The sequence below is a fragment of the Mercurialis annua genome, linkage group LG3 (assembly GCF_937616625.2).
Source record: "Mercurialis annua linkage group LG3, ddMerAnnu1.2, whole genome shotgun sequence".
Classification (NCBI taxonomy): Eukaryota; Viridiplantae; Streptophyta; class Magnoliopsida; order Malpighiales; family Euphorbiaceae; genus Mercurialis; species Mercurialis annua.
Genome location: NC_065572.1, coordinates 1,952,817 through 1,968,336, shown reverse-complemented (window position 1 = coordinate 1,968,336; position 15,520 = coordinate 1,952,817). Strand labels below are relative to the sequence as shown.

Sequence of the window (15,520 nt, the reverse complement as noted above, 5' to 3'; positions counted from 1 at the left end):
CAAGTGGGGTGGCAAGCCAACGACAACATGAGTAGGGTGAGGATTAAAGGGTAAGTAATTGTACTTTATAGATTTTTTTAATTATGTAATATTCATAATGTGATAAGATAAGATTTTTTAATACAAAAGTATACCTAAATTTTGTTTTTATTAATCATATACTTCAATAATGAACTTTGCAATCGAATATTAATTATTTTTTCTAAATTTATCTCCATATTTGATATAACAAATACTTCGTATCTTTCCTATATGCAATTCAATAGAAATAATTCAGTAAAATGCTTTATATTTAAGATATTAATAAATATTTTTAAAACTTAGTGTCAAAATTTTAAAATATAACTATTTTTTAACAAAGTTCGAATATCTATTATTTTGATGTAAATATCAAAGTACATTGTAAATCAACTGTTATAAAATATTAAATAATAATAATCTGAATCACAACAAAATAAAAATAATAATTCAAGAACGAAATTTTGACAGTGCAATTGGGAGGATTCAAATGTTGAAAGTTTTTTAGCAATACTCTCAGTATTTTCATCTTTAATTTATTTTGTTTCAAATATACTTTTATAATACTAATGCAATTTTAATATTGGTTTTGTGATAAAATTGAAGTTGAAATTCAAACAAGCAGTGGGCGTTTTTTTATTAAATTCACAATCGCTTGAAAAAATTCAAATTAAGATTATCAGGGATACATGGCGAAACACATTGTAAAATGCATTAAAAAAATATTTTTTTATGACAGAGAATAGTCAAAAAGCCATAGAAATATCGGCAGAGCCAAGGTAGGGCCGAGGGAGGCATGAGCTCTACCTCGAAAAAAATTAAAAATTATCTCTTAAAAAGCCAAAAAAGTTAATTCAAAAGTGTTGCATCTCAAATTTATAAAATTGTTTTTATTGTATAATTTATGTAGTATAATATTTTGAGATTTTCTTAAGTAAATTGTGTAAAGTTACAGTCTGACTTTATCACTGTATAAAAATATATAGGTACAAGCTAGGAGATACTGGTTAAAAACTCGATGGTCACTCTCCGTCACCATGTAAAAGCAAACTTTTATAGAAAACAAGTTTTGAGAGATGCCAACTGTTTTTAGATGGTATTTGTCCCTTATCGAAACTAATATATATTTATTTTTATTTTTGAAATAAATGTCTTTTTTATTACTCTGTCCCATTTGAGAAGATGTACACTTCATTTCTTTTATTTTCATATAAAAAGTCTATATAATTGGTATAAAAATGAATACAAAACCTAAACAAAAAATTAATTAATCGCAATTAGATAATCATAAGTTACTCCATGCTCATCATGCATAAACCATGGAACTAAAGAAATGGGAGGACAAACATATCTGGTGCACCAATCTAATTATCATCAATAATAAAGGCTAAGTGATCCGCAACAAAATTCGCTTCTTTATAGATATGTCTTATCAAAATAGCTCGCCCTCTTCTCAACATATCTCGAATAGCTAAGATAACATGCGATAATTGTTCTGCATTTTCATTCTCATTTATCTTATCAACGACAATCTTATTATCCACTTTTCCGATAATTTTCCTCACGCTCCGATCTATCTAAATTTCGATCCATGTAACATTCCTCTAAGCAAGGAGTCCAATTCTTCTACTAAATTTTCGTTCTTTAACGCATAATTAAATTGTCATATTTGAAATCTTGGCCTAGTGGGCAAGATTTTAGGATGTGATAACGAGACTAATAACATAAAGGCGGTAAAACAAGATCTCGCCTGATTAAGAAATAGTATATGAGGTTGGAGGTTTGACTTTTAATTCTCTTAGGCGTTGTTGCCTGATTAAAAAATGTCTGACACTAATCAATAATTTCTGCTAACTCCCGTAAATAGTTAGAATAAATTTACTTTTGATAAAAATAATAATAATAATTATTACATTGTCGATTTAATAATAGAATACGCTCAATTATTGCTAATTAACTTATTCATACCGTAAATATGTTGCCGCGATTAAATCCGACACATTGATCATATCGAAAGGCGGCTAACAATCTACACCACAGTCAATCGTGTAGTACTATGCAAATATCAAGGCCATTTTAGTACACATATTTAAGGGTATTTTAGTACTTCCACAACTTCAGACAATGACCTATCACGTGACATGGTCTTTCTCCCATCTCTTTATCGCCACGTGTCATACATCCCATTTGGATGTCACTGATTAATGGACCCTACCTATCACATCGATCTTATCCCAATATACGTGCTTCTCGATCCACTTGCCACGTCACCAATATACCGCCAGATCTAGATCAACGATCTAGATTCGATCTCAAACAATAATACTTGCTCGACCTTTAACGCTTCATTTCTTCTTTAAATACCTTAACCGCCGCTTACTTCTCACTCCCTTCTATGCTGGCTATTATCTGGTGTTTTACTCTTATCGTACGCTTTTTTCAGCTAAACTAGCTAACGTGCGCCATGAGCTTACTTGACCAGCTATGGGACGACACCGTCGCCGGACCTCGTCCGGACAGCGGTCTCGGCAAGCTCCGGAAGCAATCCACCTTCAATATGCGGTCCACTTCCGGCAAGGGTATGGAATAAGTGTTTGTTTATTAACTTACGCTTTCCGGTGGCGCATATTAGCTGGATCATTTGTTGAACGAGTGAAATAAAATTGAATAAGCATTTTTTATATTTAATTAGTTCAAACTGATCGGAGAAACTGACGGTTAACCGGTGATAATTTCAAAATATACAAAAAAGAATGGATCAGTCGAGTTTTTTTTTATATTTTTAATGAGTTTGATAATTGTATATCTGATCAGAATCGGACGGTCGAAACGTGAGATCGTTAGGTGATGATTCAGCGGAGGAGGTAACTAAAGTTACGCGCAGTATCATGATAGTAAAACCGCCTGGTTATCAGAACGGATCAACTCCTCCGGTTTCTCCTGCCGGATCAACTACTCCGGTATCTCCATTTTCAGGTAAGGTTGTTGCTCCCTTTTGTTTTTTTGCGTTACTTAATCTTATTAAATGACAGTTAAGTCCCTGATATTTTAGTTCCTATTAAACTGGAGGCTGAGATTATCCACATAGAAAATATCCATGAGTGAAAATATCAAGGGTGCATTTGTCATTTCGCCGTCTTATGCGTTTGCCAATAGACAATAGTAATGTGTAAATTAGTAATTTAAAAAATGGTGCATTATTGGGGTTTGATAATTGCTTTAAAGATAATGACATATTATTTAAAATATCTCAGTGAGTAAGTATGAGTTAATTGATTGTGATGAATTAATTCAAAAATTGCGAGAACAATATCGATTTAATTGAAAAATTGCGGGGACCAATTGTTCTTACTCTATTAGAGAGTAGAAAATTGCCAATCTTATAAATGTAAAATTTTAAATTATCTAAAATTTAATATCATAATGTTATATATGTTGGCTCATTTTTGACTTGATTGATGGTAAAGGAAGCAGAGAGCCATTTCGGTTTCGAAGAAGATCAACATCGGACGCATATGAGAAGGCAAGCGAGGCTGGACCCAGGAGTCCTACTCCTCCTTACGACGTCTGATATATAACGACGAGACAATTTTAATATAATCGTTATCAGGCCGCTATAATGTGTAATGTTGTGTGTAAGGAAGGCATGTTTTTAAGTTTGTAGTATGGAAGTTGGGTGTGTATAAGTAGTAGTGTAGACTGTTTCGGAAGTTTAGGTTTAGTGATGATATGTGAGAAGCAGTGATAATGTAGTTTTGCTATCTGTATATAGTATTATATAAGCTTTCATTTCTCTTCTTTTGTTACCTTAATTCCTGCTTTTCTTTTCAATAATTGTTTTTGGGGGTCATTTTGGTATTTTTGATGGTGTTTGCTAAAGTCAAAACAATTGGATTTGATAAAATTTAATTAAGATTTAGATGGGGTTGGTATGGGGGAGCTATCAAATGGTGGGCTCTCAATTTATTAGTTAGAAAAAACCATATAGTATATGCAAGTTGCATGCCACAAATGACAAATCTAATGGTGTTTATAAATAGCAAATTCAATCCGTCTACGTCTTGATTAATTAAGAATATTAATTTAAAGTATTATTAATACTTGTCATGAACAATGTATGACTAAGGTAGAATTGTCTTGTGGAATTTGATCCAATTCATATCCATCTAAATGTTAGGGACGTTAACAATTTTTCCTTTAAATTGTTATCTAGCAATCACCATTCTATGTATAAGAAGGAATGTTAATAATCTTGAGCATACTTATATTCTTGATTGCTTAATAAATTATTATTTTCAGTCTAATAATTGACTTCCCAATCATTTTCATATATAAGAGTTAGGTTCCTTTATGTATGATTTAACTAATTTATTAAATTAAAAATAGTCTTTATGATTTTAGGTTGAATTATCTTTTTCGTGTACCCACATTGATATTTCTTTATGGAAACGAAAATGATATGTTTTTTTACCATGAGTAACTACACTTTTAAATTAGCAATGGCAAATATATTACTTTAAAACCTTTATAGTTAAACTTTATTATGCGCTTGGATATTAGCTCGATCACTCTGTTTTTAAAACGATTTTAAACAGTTGTTTTTTTTAATCTCAAGTATGATTCAATGGCCTCGTAATAAGTCTATTTTTCAGAGGCTTAAAAATGTCAATATGAGTCCGTATAAATATTATATGCGAGCTAGGTTTAAATAATAAATATGAGATTCGAACCGAATTTGTACTTAGTTTGTCTTAAAAAGCGTCAAGCATGATCTAAGTCCGCTTAAGACTGCTCCAATAGGTCTACTTTTAGTTTAAATTGTATGATTTAAATTTCCAAACATATCAAAATAAGCATATGCTCATGACATTGAGAAGAATGAACTAATACTAATTATCCCCTATGATCATAAGTATAAACTTTTTAAATCATCTTTAATTGCTGCTACCGCAATTATTGAGTATGACTACCCCCTTATAAAACACATTAGAATGAGAACAAAATGAGAAACATAATAAAAAAGAAACAGGAAAAATATAACCAGGAAAGATTTTTTTTTTTCATGAAAATGCTTATATGATGAGTTGAATAATTTTTCTGATTTAGGTGACAATTTTTCCTCTCAACTTGCAAGTAGAGATTAATTATTATATTTTAATTTGATGGTCAATTTGAATATTAAAATTTATGTTTTTTTATCAAATTATACCATTTTTACATTTGTTTTGTCGCTTGCGCCTCACCTTTGATGATAATTATGATGTTAATCTGGGACAAATTGATTAAAAAACTAAATTTATGATTAAATTGATCATAAAGTTAATATATATACTAACTTGTCATCGCTTGCTAGAGGAGACGAACAATTAATTTTGTTTCAACGTTCAACGGGAATGAACCTAATTCGAACTTAAGCCCAAGGGTTGAACAAAGCTTTAGCCCAAGCCTGCAGTCAATCGGGTCCAACCCGTCCGATCCAATGCAGTCAATCGGGTATCCGTAGACATTCTTTAGCGTTTCTTCAATGTCTCATTCAGTAAGAGCAGAACATGGAGTGAATCGGAGCTTTTAATCAAACCAGAAATTAACAAAGTAATTCAATGAAGGAAAGATCATATGGGTTTTTGATTTTATTGATTCTTTTCCATTTCCAAGTCCCATTTTCATCTGGTAATTTTGTCTCTCTTTTTAATTATCATTCGAATTTTTTTATCATGTTCTTGATTTACATAATTGGAATGTTTTAGCTTAATCTTAAATTTTGATAATAAAAAAAATAGAAATTTGGCAGTTGTTTCTTATGAAGGATTATACCGAAGCTTCGTTCTAGTTAGTTTTTTAGAGATAGTATTACATAATTCCTTTTGTCTATGTTTGGTTCACGGAACAGGTACGGAATAGAATAGCCCATTCCGTATAGGAATAGCTACTTTTTACGTTGGTTCATGGAGTAGTAACTTCACGGAATTGCTATTTCATAATTTTATGGAATAAATATTTCTCTCGAAAAGTAAATAATAGCTATTCCATTGCAGGGAAAGATGATAGAGTATGTACTTCTAAAGGTGGTCGTTTTCCGCCGTTTTCATCTGCAGGAAGACCTCCGAAAAAGGTAAGCAGGGGTTCCAAGGATTTGACACTCTGTAGGGTGTTTCGCACACAGACTTGCTGTGATGTAGCTCAGACGCATCCTGCTTTGCTATCCGTTAGAAGACTGGTTTCAGCAGGAGAGGCCAGCCAAGAGTGCTTGCATTTATGGGAATCATTGGAATGTTCTATCTGTGATCCCGACGTTGGAACAGAACCTGGACCTCCTCTTATTTGTGCTTCTTTTTGTGACAGAGTCTATGAAGCTTGTGCTGCTGCTTACTTCTCTATGGATGCAAAGACACAGGTACCGTGTGACCATCTAAATTCTACTAAGATGCTTCTAAATTTGGCTGATGAGATATATTTGATAATGTATGAGCTAAGTAGAAGGAAGACTTCATTCAATCAACGTTTTTTGTTTTGGCAACGTATCTGAAACTTGCCATTTTGCACTCGAAACTTTATTTTTAACAAAGGAAACCTCAAATAACACCGTTTCGCCATGTCCAAGTCCAATTGTCCCATTTTTCCATATCCGTGTTCATCCTACATAGAGGTCTCATAAGCTTAATTGTCAGGAGCTGACGGCCATATACTGTTCATATATAAAGAATGAGGAAAAAAGGGCCAAACTTAATAAAAAAACAAATAATTGGGTTCATTTATTAGATTAAACAATTATACGTCGATTATGAAAAGTAAAATACGATTTCTTTCAAACAGTAAGTGTCTTTTACATTCCGTTTTCTGTTCATTGCTTATCATATTAGTATCCTGAATACATTTTACCTGTCAGGCTCTAGCACCATGTGGAGTAAATGACTTTGTGTGTGGTAAAGCTGCTGAATGGGTCTCCAATGGCACAGAACTCTGCCGCTCTGCAGGTTTTGCTGTTAAAATGCCTGATGATACATACATTGGTGTAAAAGATGCATTTTGTTATGGTGGTAAAGCCAGTTTTGAATCTATTTCCAACTCATGGAGGGCTTCAAGTTATCAGTCTCCTAAAAAAGCTGAGCACTGGGGAATTTTAGAAGATTTCCAGCAGTGGGTGCAGGAAATGCGCTATAATGAGAAAGTTTCTTGGGCAGTTGGTGGGATGGTTCTCACTGCAGGGTTATTATTTTTGAGGTTAGGGTTCATTCTTATTGTCTTCTCTTCGTTATTTGTAGTTTGCTTATTGGATCCCTTTCTTGTAATTTTGTTATATCGATAAATGTGATATCCAGTACTACTGGAATATTAGGTTAGCACTTTGATTCAATCAGTTGGCAAGACAAATTTAGTTCAAGTGGTGAATGTTGCATTTATGGATGCAAAGTGATGACCCAGCACGAAGGGAGCCTTTTATTTTTCTCTAGTGATAGCAAGAAATTAGATTTTGATTTTAACAAAGTCGCCAAGTTGGAAAAATCGATATATTGTGTATTATGTCGATTATGTATAGTATATTAACTATGTTTACCAGCTTCATTAGTATATTTTATGTATCTACTGCAGCCATGCTGTCACCTGTTTTTGTTCGAAAGCCATGATTTTAGACTTGATACTTAATGGAATATATGCAACCTAATATATGTTTTGGATGACTATGCAGCAAAAGGAAGAGTTACAGCCACCGTCAGAAGCTAGCAGCTATTCAACGAACAGCAAGGAGATTAGATGGCAAGAACCAGAGATCTTTTGATAGCCAAGGGAGTATGAAAGGAAACAGAAGATGATTATTAAGTTGCTCACAAGCTTGATGCTGTGTCAATTTGCAGGTAATGATAAAACTAATTTCATGATGTAAATTAAATACTCTTCTCCTCTCCTCGTTGTCGAGCGAAAGTAGATTTATTAGTTTCGGAACTGTTAAAACTCAGTTACAGTAATTTATATTACTTCCAAATTTTTGCAGTCACCGTTATAATCTTGAAGAGTGTCTATCATTTAGCAACTAAATTTCATTCATTGTTGAGAAGCCATGTCTTGTTCTATTTACTTGAACTTTTCTTTCATTATTTTATTGCATTACCATGGCGCCTGTTGATTCAACTAAAGCCATGTCTATGGTTTGGGAATACTATGAGATGTGTAGTCGTCCCAACGGTATCAAATGATGCTGAAACGGATAATGTTAAAATGTAAAATATTAAAACAGAATATCAAAATGAAAAATGAAGAAATAACAGGTATTTACAAAGAAATAATAGCTTTTCGACTTGAAACAGAAGAGTTCTAGATTGTATTGCAGCCAAAACCAAAGCTTGATAACTTGCATATAAAGTTATATTTAACATATAAAGTTATTTACATGTTAAAGTGAGAAAACTTGAATCAAAAGCTAGTTACTAGGAAGTACAATTTGATACAATAGATCAGCGAGGAATGAACTATTTTTTTTTCTTACATGAGCAAACCAGGGTACATGTACAAACTTAACAAAAATCAAGCTCAATCAGTATATAGGATATGCTAATCGGCGGAAACGAGACGGTCTCAAATAATGCCCAATCTGAAGATTTCAGCTTCTGACCAGAACATTACATTGCAAGTGTTGCTGGTTGTTAATCTACATTCTTTTTCTTTTTCTATAGCTATAAGCACTGAATTGTTTTACTACGATCTTATATTCCAACGAGAGAAACTGCACTGTAACATTGTTCAATCTGTAGCAATTGATTCAAGATTGGTTTATCTCCTATTCAAAACTGGAATTAGACTTCAACAACTTGCCATTTTAGAAATTTCCGAGTTTAGGAGGCTGTTTATACAAAGAGGAGACAAAGGTCAGATGATCTCTATATAAAAGCCGAAGAAAAATCCAGTTATTCCATTATTAAAGAAAAAGGCGATGAAAAACACCGTAGGTGACTGATTTACCTTCTTAAGAGTCAGCTTAGAACTGCCAGCTGGTGCAGCTGGCTTCAATATCTCAAAGGAGCATACTAGAGATTTATCGACGCTCAATAAAGCACCAGCATTGTCAAACTCCCCACCGTAGTTCGGGGCTGAAAATATCGTGACTAATCTTCGTTTTGCAAAAAATTCATACCCATCTTCCACCACCTATAATACACCAGTAGAACAACAATTAAACAATATCATAATGTAGAAGTCATTCTGTGCCTGTCACACCATGATGGCTAAAGCTACTAATTACCAACCACTAAACGAAAGAACACCAATCGCGATCCTTCTTTATGGTTTGGTTACTTTGGTAGGGTTGGGATTAGGGTAATCATTTTTACTTTTGAAAACTCTTTACTTTAAAGTAAACCTTATTAGATTAAAAAATATGTTTGCCACATTAGAAAGCTCAATCGGGTATCCGTAAACCTTATTATATATTTTAAAGTAAATAAAGAGTCCAATTTTAGGTACCAACACCTATAAGAGATATTTCCAACATTATGATCCACCATATTCTACCTACAAGACCAACTTGTACTTTAAATTGCAGGCAGGACATATCCATCTTTGCTTTTCAAGAGAGGAAACAAAGGCGTCCCATCCTACCAAGTCGAAGAGAAAAAGAAGTTTGGAGGAAAAAAATGTACAAGGGGCTAAACGACTTGCTACCGCAGATAAAAAGTCAAATGAGCATATTGGTCCGGGAGGAGGAAAAAAATGGAACTTAAAATCTTTTCTGGAGATATCTGTTCTCTAGGAGAGACGGGTATATTAATTTTCCAATAGTGGTGAAAACAATTTCTAAGGAATCAATATAATTGACAAATTGGAATTTGGATCTATATCCAACGAATCACGCCTACCGGAAAAAAGTATTTTGTGTTTTGTACCTACCTTTGCTTATCGAGAAAATAGAAAAGAAAGGGCTAACTGTGAATGAAATCACGCACTTTTATGCGTTTTGCAAGCCGCACTAACTTTTGAGTTTAGCAATTTCAAAAATTAACTTTCAACTTTTGCCAATTCCAAATGCAACAGAATTTCTGATATAATTTTGTTGATGTGGACATCGGAAGTATTTCAGCTATTCCAATCTTCCGACATGCACATCAGCAAAAGTCGACCAGAAATTCATTCGGTTGCCAAAAGTTGAAAAGTTGATGTTTAAAATTGAAAAATTAAAATTGTTGGTGAAATTGCAAAACACACTGAATTTTGTGATTTTATTTATAATTAACCCTTTTACCGCTGGTGAATAACGCGATACAGTACAGGTATAGATCAAAGTTTTGTCTTACCTGATGACCTCGGCAAATGAGATCAAGGTCATTCTTATCCAAGAACTCAGCAACCTTATCTGCTCCAAAAGTACACGAAACTCCTCGATCGCTGTCTGACCAGCCCTCAACCTTAGCATCAGGATCAGACCAAAGAAGGTCACAAAGAAGACCGCTATCTGGAATTTCAATAGGCCTCTGAATTTCCTTTATTTGGTTCACATTCTCCAACTCTGGAGAAAGTCCACCATGCATGCATAGTATCTTCTGATCAATGAGTGCAGCCACGGGTAAACAATTAAAGCAGTCTGTAAAGATTTTCCAAAGCCTAACGTTAAATCTCCTTTTACACTCGTCATAAAAGCCATATATCCTATTGATCTTCGCATCCTCATGATTTCCTCTCAGCAGGAAAATTTTGTCCGGATATCTGATTTTGTAGGCTAAAAGCAGACATATCGTCTCCAAACTTTGCTTTCCTCGATCAACATAATCTCCGAGAAAAAGATAGTTGCAAGAAGGAGGATAGCCTCCATACTCAAATAACCTCAGCAGGTCTTGATATTGTCCATGAACATCACCTGCAACAAACTAGCAATATCAGATATGGAGGCATGCGAGGACAATTAAAAAGATGAACACTTTTTCTTCTTCGTAATTAGGAGCACACATTTGAAACATGATTTCGCACTTTGAATTCCAAAGAGACAACAAGAACAATGCCATTGAAAATGAGAAGGAAATGCAAATTATCATAGAAAACAGATGCAAATTATTCTAAACGACTGATGACACCATAAACCAAATGATAATTATGATGTAGTAAAGAGAGGCATCATTAGAATTTAGAAATGCAAATCCAATGAAGAGAAAATTGAGACACAGGGTAATTTGCATATTAAATCCTAACCTTTCCCATTTATAGCGATTTAAGCACAACATTTAAAACAATGCATTGCACATCCGATCCTTTCAATTGTTTGCAACATGTAGCCTCTATAATCGTTTTTCACAAAATAACAGACTACAATGTACACTAAAACGGCGACATTTTGTATAAAATGGCATTAAAAAAACAGAAATATGCTCCACAATGCCAGAATTTGAAAGGACAAGATGTGCGATGCAACGTTTTAAACATTAAGCTTAAATCGCTACAAACGGAAAAGATTGTAATTTAATATCTCAATAACCCTTTGATATACAAATGGCTTCTGCATAAATTAATAACAAAATTGACAGATTTTAATGGTAATAATAAGCATTTGTTAGCACCAATCTTCCCAAATCATCAAAAACCAAAATTCACCAAAAAAAATGCAATAACAAGATCTCAACATAGCCCCAATGATTCCAATTAACCAATAAAAAATCCATCAAATGCAAACAAAATTATCAAAACAAACACAAAAACAAAATCTAAAAATCAATTCATAAAACAAAATTCATCATATATAAAATTAAGAGAAATTGCTGACCACAAATGCGAATAGGAGCTTTAATTTCAAGGAGATTAGGCTGAGATAAAAAAATCTGGCGAGCATTGACACACAATTGACGGATCTCTCCTTCAGAAAGCTGAACTTGTTTGCCTCCTTTTCCCTCTAACAATCTTCTAATTATATCATCCAATACACCCTTATCCATCATCCCCTCCATTGTCATCATCATCATCTTCAATTCAAAATAATAAAAAAAAAAAACCAATAATCTTCAGAAAATTTCAAGAGCACCCAAATTAAAATTACACAATAAAGATCAAAACTTCGTAACGGATTGAGAATAAGGGTAGGTCTTAAATTTGTTAAAAAAACAAACTTTTTTGGATAATTGTTAAAAGGGTTCAAGAAAAATTATGGATCAAAGAATAATAATAGAGATGGCTTGTCATTTTCTGAATGGATTTGTCGTAATTGAAATTCTTTTAAATTTATATTTAATTGGCTAGTGTTTTTTTTTAAAGGAAATTAAAAACTTAAAATGTTTTGGTTGAAAACTTCAATTAAAAGCGCGTATTTTGAAAAGTCTGGTAATACGTGTATTGCCTGCAACTGATTTTTATTCTTATTCGCCAAATCTGTCTTTTTATTTTTTTTAATTGGTGTTGGCCAATAGTAGTGTGCCATGTTAGTATTTGTGGCATGTCTGTCATGCCAGATTTTATGAGCTCTGCTTGACATTACTCTTGCTAAATATCTAAAGTTTTCATTTTCAATAATAAAATTGCCAGCAACTTGACCTTCGGCTCGATAAAAGCTCAATTTCTACTCGTTCGTATTGTTATGTTCACGGTGTGAAACTAGTTGATTCCGCAGTTTAAGAATTCTGCTGAGCCCAAGTACTCCATCTCCATCATCGTATATGACAATATAGAAAGTATAAAGGAACCAAATCGAGTATACGAAAAAATGGATAGCATTGTCTGATAAATATAATCTATTTTATATTAGAATATTTATTTAAAACGAACCGAATATGAACATAGTAGTATTAACATTGTAAAATGGTGTAAATTGGACCCCCTATTAGTTCCACATGTATATTACGTGTTGTCCATGTCAACCTGATGACGAATAAAAATCTATTAAATGAAGATTCATTTTGTCAATTCTTTTATAGCATTAGGTACCATTTTGAAACAAAAATAATAATTATTATGCTCCAAATTATAAATTGAGCCAAATATGAGGATTCAAATTGTATATTTAGCCCCTCTCTTAAGAATTAGAATATACTAATGTCAAATTTGGGATGTTCATGTTTAGCAATCTTGATTGATTTTGTCTATATAATTTATCTGAAAGTTTGGATAAAAGGAAAGTCAAAGTAAAATTCCTCCTTTTAGTTTAATTTCACAGTTAAATAATTATTTATTGGTCTAGAACCTTTGAGGCTCAAACTCAAAACTTGAATATTTATAATTATTGAGTATTTTTCACCAAAATACTTATGAAACATTTTGGACTAGAGGTAAAGAAAACAATCTCATTGGTTAAAATACCAAACAAGCATGGCTCTTCATATTTTAGAACCAAATAATGATTGTAAATTGTAATAGTGTGAAAATTTCATAGACTTTTTTACAAAATGATAAAAAAATTACAGATTGAGTTAACTCATTTATGAATTAATCAGATCTAAAGTGCATTCGATTTTAAGAAATTTCTAACAAAAAGCAATTCCAAGCCTTATATGATTAACTTAATCATAAAGAAAAAATAGATTAATTGTCACTAGTTGTGCAATTTTCACATAAAAAACAGCATTACTCAAAAGACGCTAAATTTAGAAAAAAATGTGGGATTTTTACTATTTATTGGGAATTACCTACAAATTCATGGTTCTGATTTAGTAGAATTTTATGGTTGTGAGTGAGATCCAAAAGCAAATTTTAACAGCTTATAGTTGAAGAGGCTTAGTTCAGCAATATGCAGCCAATGAACAATCTCAGATTCAGTCTCAGATGATTAACAGCAGTAGTCTATGTTGGACAAGAAACGAAACAGAAATATTTCACATGGAAACGCTCTAACGGAAAAAGAAGGAACGACGCAAGAATAATCTACTGTTGGACGGAAATAAATAAAATGAAAATGCTGAAATGGAAACGTTTTAATTCTTTTAAGTTCACAAGAATATGTTATAAATATACAATCTCGAGTCTTAGAAGCATTTTTGAAAATGGAAACGGAACGCTAAAATATAGAACTTTTGAAACTCCAACAAGTTTCCGAGCAACCTAGACAGTAATATTAATAGGAAAGAAACTTCATGAGCAGATCAAATTCCATTCTCAGGATTGGATTTTTCCAATGATATTAGATGAGCTAGTAGCACGGACACTTTATTCAATTAACGTATTCTGCCGTGTCTGTGTGCAAGTGTCTTGTTTCCACGCTTAGTATTACATAGATCACTACTAATGACTAAACAAATGCAGTATTCTTCTTTGATAAAGAAACAGAAACATAGATACACATTTACACCTTATAAGCAACAAATCACCAAACTTTAATCAAAATGAGTACAATTCAAGCACAAATGTAAATAATATATTCTAAATGTTCTTTGATCAACTATAACGCCAAATCGATCTAACCCGTTTTCTTTTTTGTGCTTCAAATTGGACAGTTAATAGAAATTTTAGGAAAAATCAGGCCAGAAATTGCAGCTGAGTCAACATTATTTTTCATCTATGTTTGATATAAGTCAAAATTCTTTGATTTAAGTTCTTTATAAAGAAGATACAGAAGGATTAAATCTAATCTTACTTAATTCCCTAATCAAAAAACCACCACACTGAGGACTCTCTTCAAAATTATCAACCGGAAATCCAGCACCAGCAATCCCAACAGAGAATTCAAGATCATCCCCAATTCTTGAAACCTCAACAATATCAAGCCACATAAACCATAATTTCACACTAACCCCTTCCAAATTTGAAATCATTCCTTCAGAAATATAACCGCTGATTCTTGATTTGTATCTTAGTTGATACGAACCTTCAAGAGAAAAACTGCAAGAACCATTCAAGAACGCAGAGAATTTACCTGAAGCGGAATCAAGAACGTAACCAGTAACTCCTTGGAGTAATAATCCTTTGGGAAATCCGTAATCAGTGAGCATTTCGTAGGCTGATGGTTCTTGATTTAGCGATTTAGTCAACTTTGGTGATGAAAAAAATATGATTGAGAGTAGAATTGCTGATATTAATGTGCTGGTTTTGGTGCAGATTAGATGCATATTGATTGGATTTGATGTATGATGGTGTTGTTGGATTCTAATGTATAGTCAGAAAAAAAGAAGATTTTTGAAGGTCAGTTGAATGAAAAAGACTCAAATTACAACTTTAACAGTAGTAACTTTCTTTTTCGTTTTTTTTTTTTTACTTTTTAGTCTTATTGGGCAATTTGGATAAAATATATTTTTCGATTTTTTTAATTAATAAAAGAAAATTTTATTTTTTTAAATTGTATTTTCTATTTTATATTTAGAAGAAAATACAATATCCATCCTTGTCAAATACAATTTTGAAAATTCAGACACCCCATAATCTATTTAACATTTTTATGAGCCTCTTATTATGCTGTAAAATAAAAAATGAAAATAACTATCTATCACAAATATTTGTTCTTTATTTTAGAAAATGAAGTAGATTGTTATTTTCTTGTTCAATATATTTTATTGGCATTTTTATATTTATCATAGTTTGGCTACTTGGAAAAAAGTACTTATTTTAT

The 15,520-nt window shown here is 32.4% G+C and overlaps 4 protein-coding genes across 5 annotated transcripts; 2 read left to right on the top strand and 2 right to left on the bottom strand.

Annotated features, from left to right (window-relative positions):
- The first annotated feature begins 2,398 nt into the window (after positions 1-2,398).
- LOC126674366 (dormancy-associated protein homolog 3) lies at positions 2,399-3,815 on the top strand. Of its 2 annotated transcripts, none has more exons than XM_050368811.2 (3): positions 2,399-2,597; positions 2,833-2,999; positions 3,486-3,815. In XM_050368811.2, exons 1-3 carry the CDS (start codon positions 2,483-2,485, stop codon positions 3,594-3,596), a joined length of 393 nt encoding a protein of 130 aa, XP_050224768.1. In that variant the 5' UTR covers positions 2,399-2,482; the 3' UTR covers positions 3,597-3,815. The 2 variants fall into 2 exon arrangements, with proteins under 2 accessions (XP_050224768.1, XP_050224769.1); XM_050368812.2 differs by having other exon boundaries at positions 2,402-2,597; positions 2,833-2,994.
- Positions 3,816-5,534: 1,719 nt separating this feature from the next.
- On the top strand, positions 5,535-8,011 carry LOC126673302 (folate-binding protein 1). Its single transcript, XM_050367391.2, has 4 exons — positions 5,535-5,688; positions 6,054-6,412; positions 6,905-7,239; positions 7,706-8,011. Exons 1-4 carry the CDS (start codon positions 5,619-5,621, stop codon positions 7,827-7,829), a joined length of 888 nt encoding a protein of 295 aa, XP_050223348.1. The 5' UTR covers positions 5,535-5,618; the 3' UTR covers positions 7,830-8,011.
- Positions 8,012-8,357: 346 nt separating this feature from the next.
- LOC126673301 (serine/threonine-protein phosphatase PP1) lies at positions 8,358-12,176 on the bottom strand. The gene is made up of 4 exons (XM_050367389.2): positions 11,759-12,176; positions 10,302-10,861; positions 8,974-9,159; positions 8,358-8,854 (listed from the first exon to the last, which is right to left on the bottom strand). The coding sequence occupies exons 1-4, from the start codon at positions 11,952-11,954 to the stop codon at positions 8,831-8,833; spliced, it is 966 nt and encodes a 321-aa protein (XP_050223346.1). The 5' UTR covers positions 11,955-12,176; the 3' UTR covers positions 8,358-8,830.
- A 2,031-nt stretch (positions 12,177-14,207) lies between these two features.
- On the bottom strand, positions 14,208-15,157 carry LOC126674045 (uncharacterized). The gene has a single exon (XM_050368413.2). The coding sequence runs from the start codon at positions 15,021-15,023 to the stop codon at positions 14,514-14,516; it is 510 nt and encodes a 169-aa protein (XP_050224370.1). The 5' UTR covers positions 15,024-15,157; the 3' UTR covers positions 14,208-14,513.
- Between the last annotated feature and the right edge of the window lie 363 nt (positions 15,158-15,520).

What these genes read in the sequence shown, in the direction of transcription:
- LOC126673302 (XM_050367391.2), top strand. Translation starts at nt 5,619, where the DNA reads ATGAAGGAAAGATCATATGGGTTTTTGATTTTATTGATTCTTTTCCAT. An exon ending in CCAAGTCCCATTTTCATCTG is followed by an intron (nt 5,689 to 6,053) that starts GTAATTTTGTCT and finishes ATTCCATTGCAG; the next exon opens with GGAAAGATGATAGAGTATGT. An exon ending in GCAGGGTTATTATTTTTGAG is followed by an intron (nt 7,240 to 7,705) that starts GTTAGGGTTCAT and finishes ATGACTATGCAG; the next exon opens with CAAAAGGAAGAGTTACAGCC.
- LOC126674366 (XM_050368811.2), top strand. Translation starts at nt 2,483, where the DNA reads ATGAGCTTACTTGACCAGCTATGGGACGACACCGTCGCCGGACCTCGT. An exon ending in GCGGTCCACTTCCGGCAAGG is followed by an intron (nt 2,598 to 2,832) that starts GTATGGAATAAG and finishes ATATCTGATCAG; the next exon opens with AATCGGACGGTCGAAACGTG. An exon ending in TATCTCCATTTTCAGGTAAG is followed by an intron (nt 3,000 to 3,485) that starts GTTGTTGCTCCC and finishes TTGATGGTAAAG; the next exon opens with GAAGCAGAGAGCCATTTCGG.
- LOC126674045 (XM_050368413.2), bottom strand. Translation starts at nt 15,023, where the DNA reads ATGCATCTAATCTGCACCAAAACCAGCACATTAATATCAGCAATTCTA.
- LOC126673301 (XM_050367389.2), bottom strand. Translation starts at nt 11,954, where the DNA reads ATGATGATGATGACAATGGAGGGGATGATGGATAAGGGTGTATTGGAT. An exon ending in AGCTCCTATTCGCATTTGTG is followed by an intron (nt 10,862 to 11,758) that starts GTCAGCAATTTC and finishes AGTTTGTTGCAG; the next exon opens with GTGATGTTCATGGACAATAT. An exon ending in CTAAGCTGACTCTTAAGAAG is followed by an intron (nt 8,855 to 8,973) that starts GTAAATCAGTCA and finishes TTGTATAAACAG; the next exon opens with CCTCCTAAACTCGGAAATTT.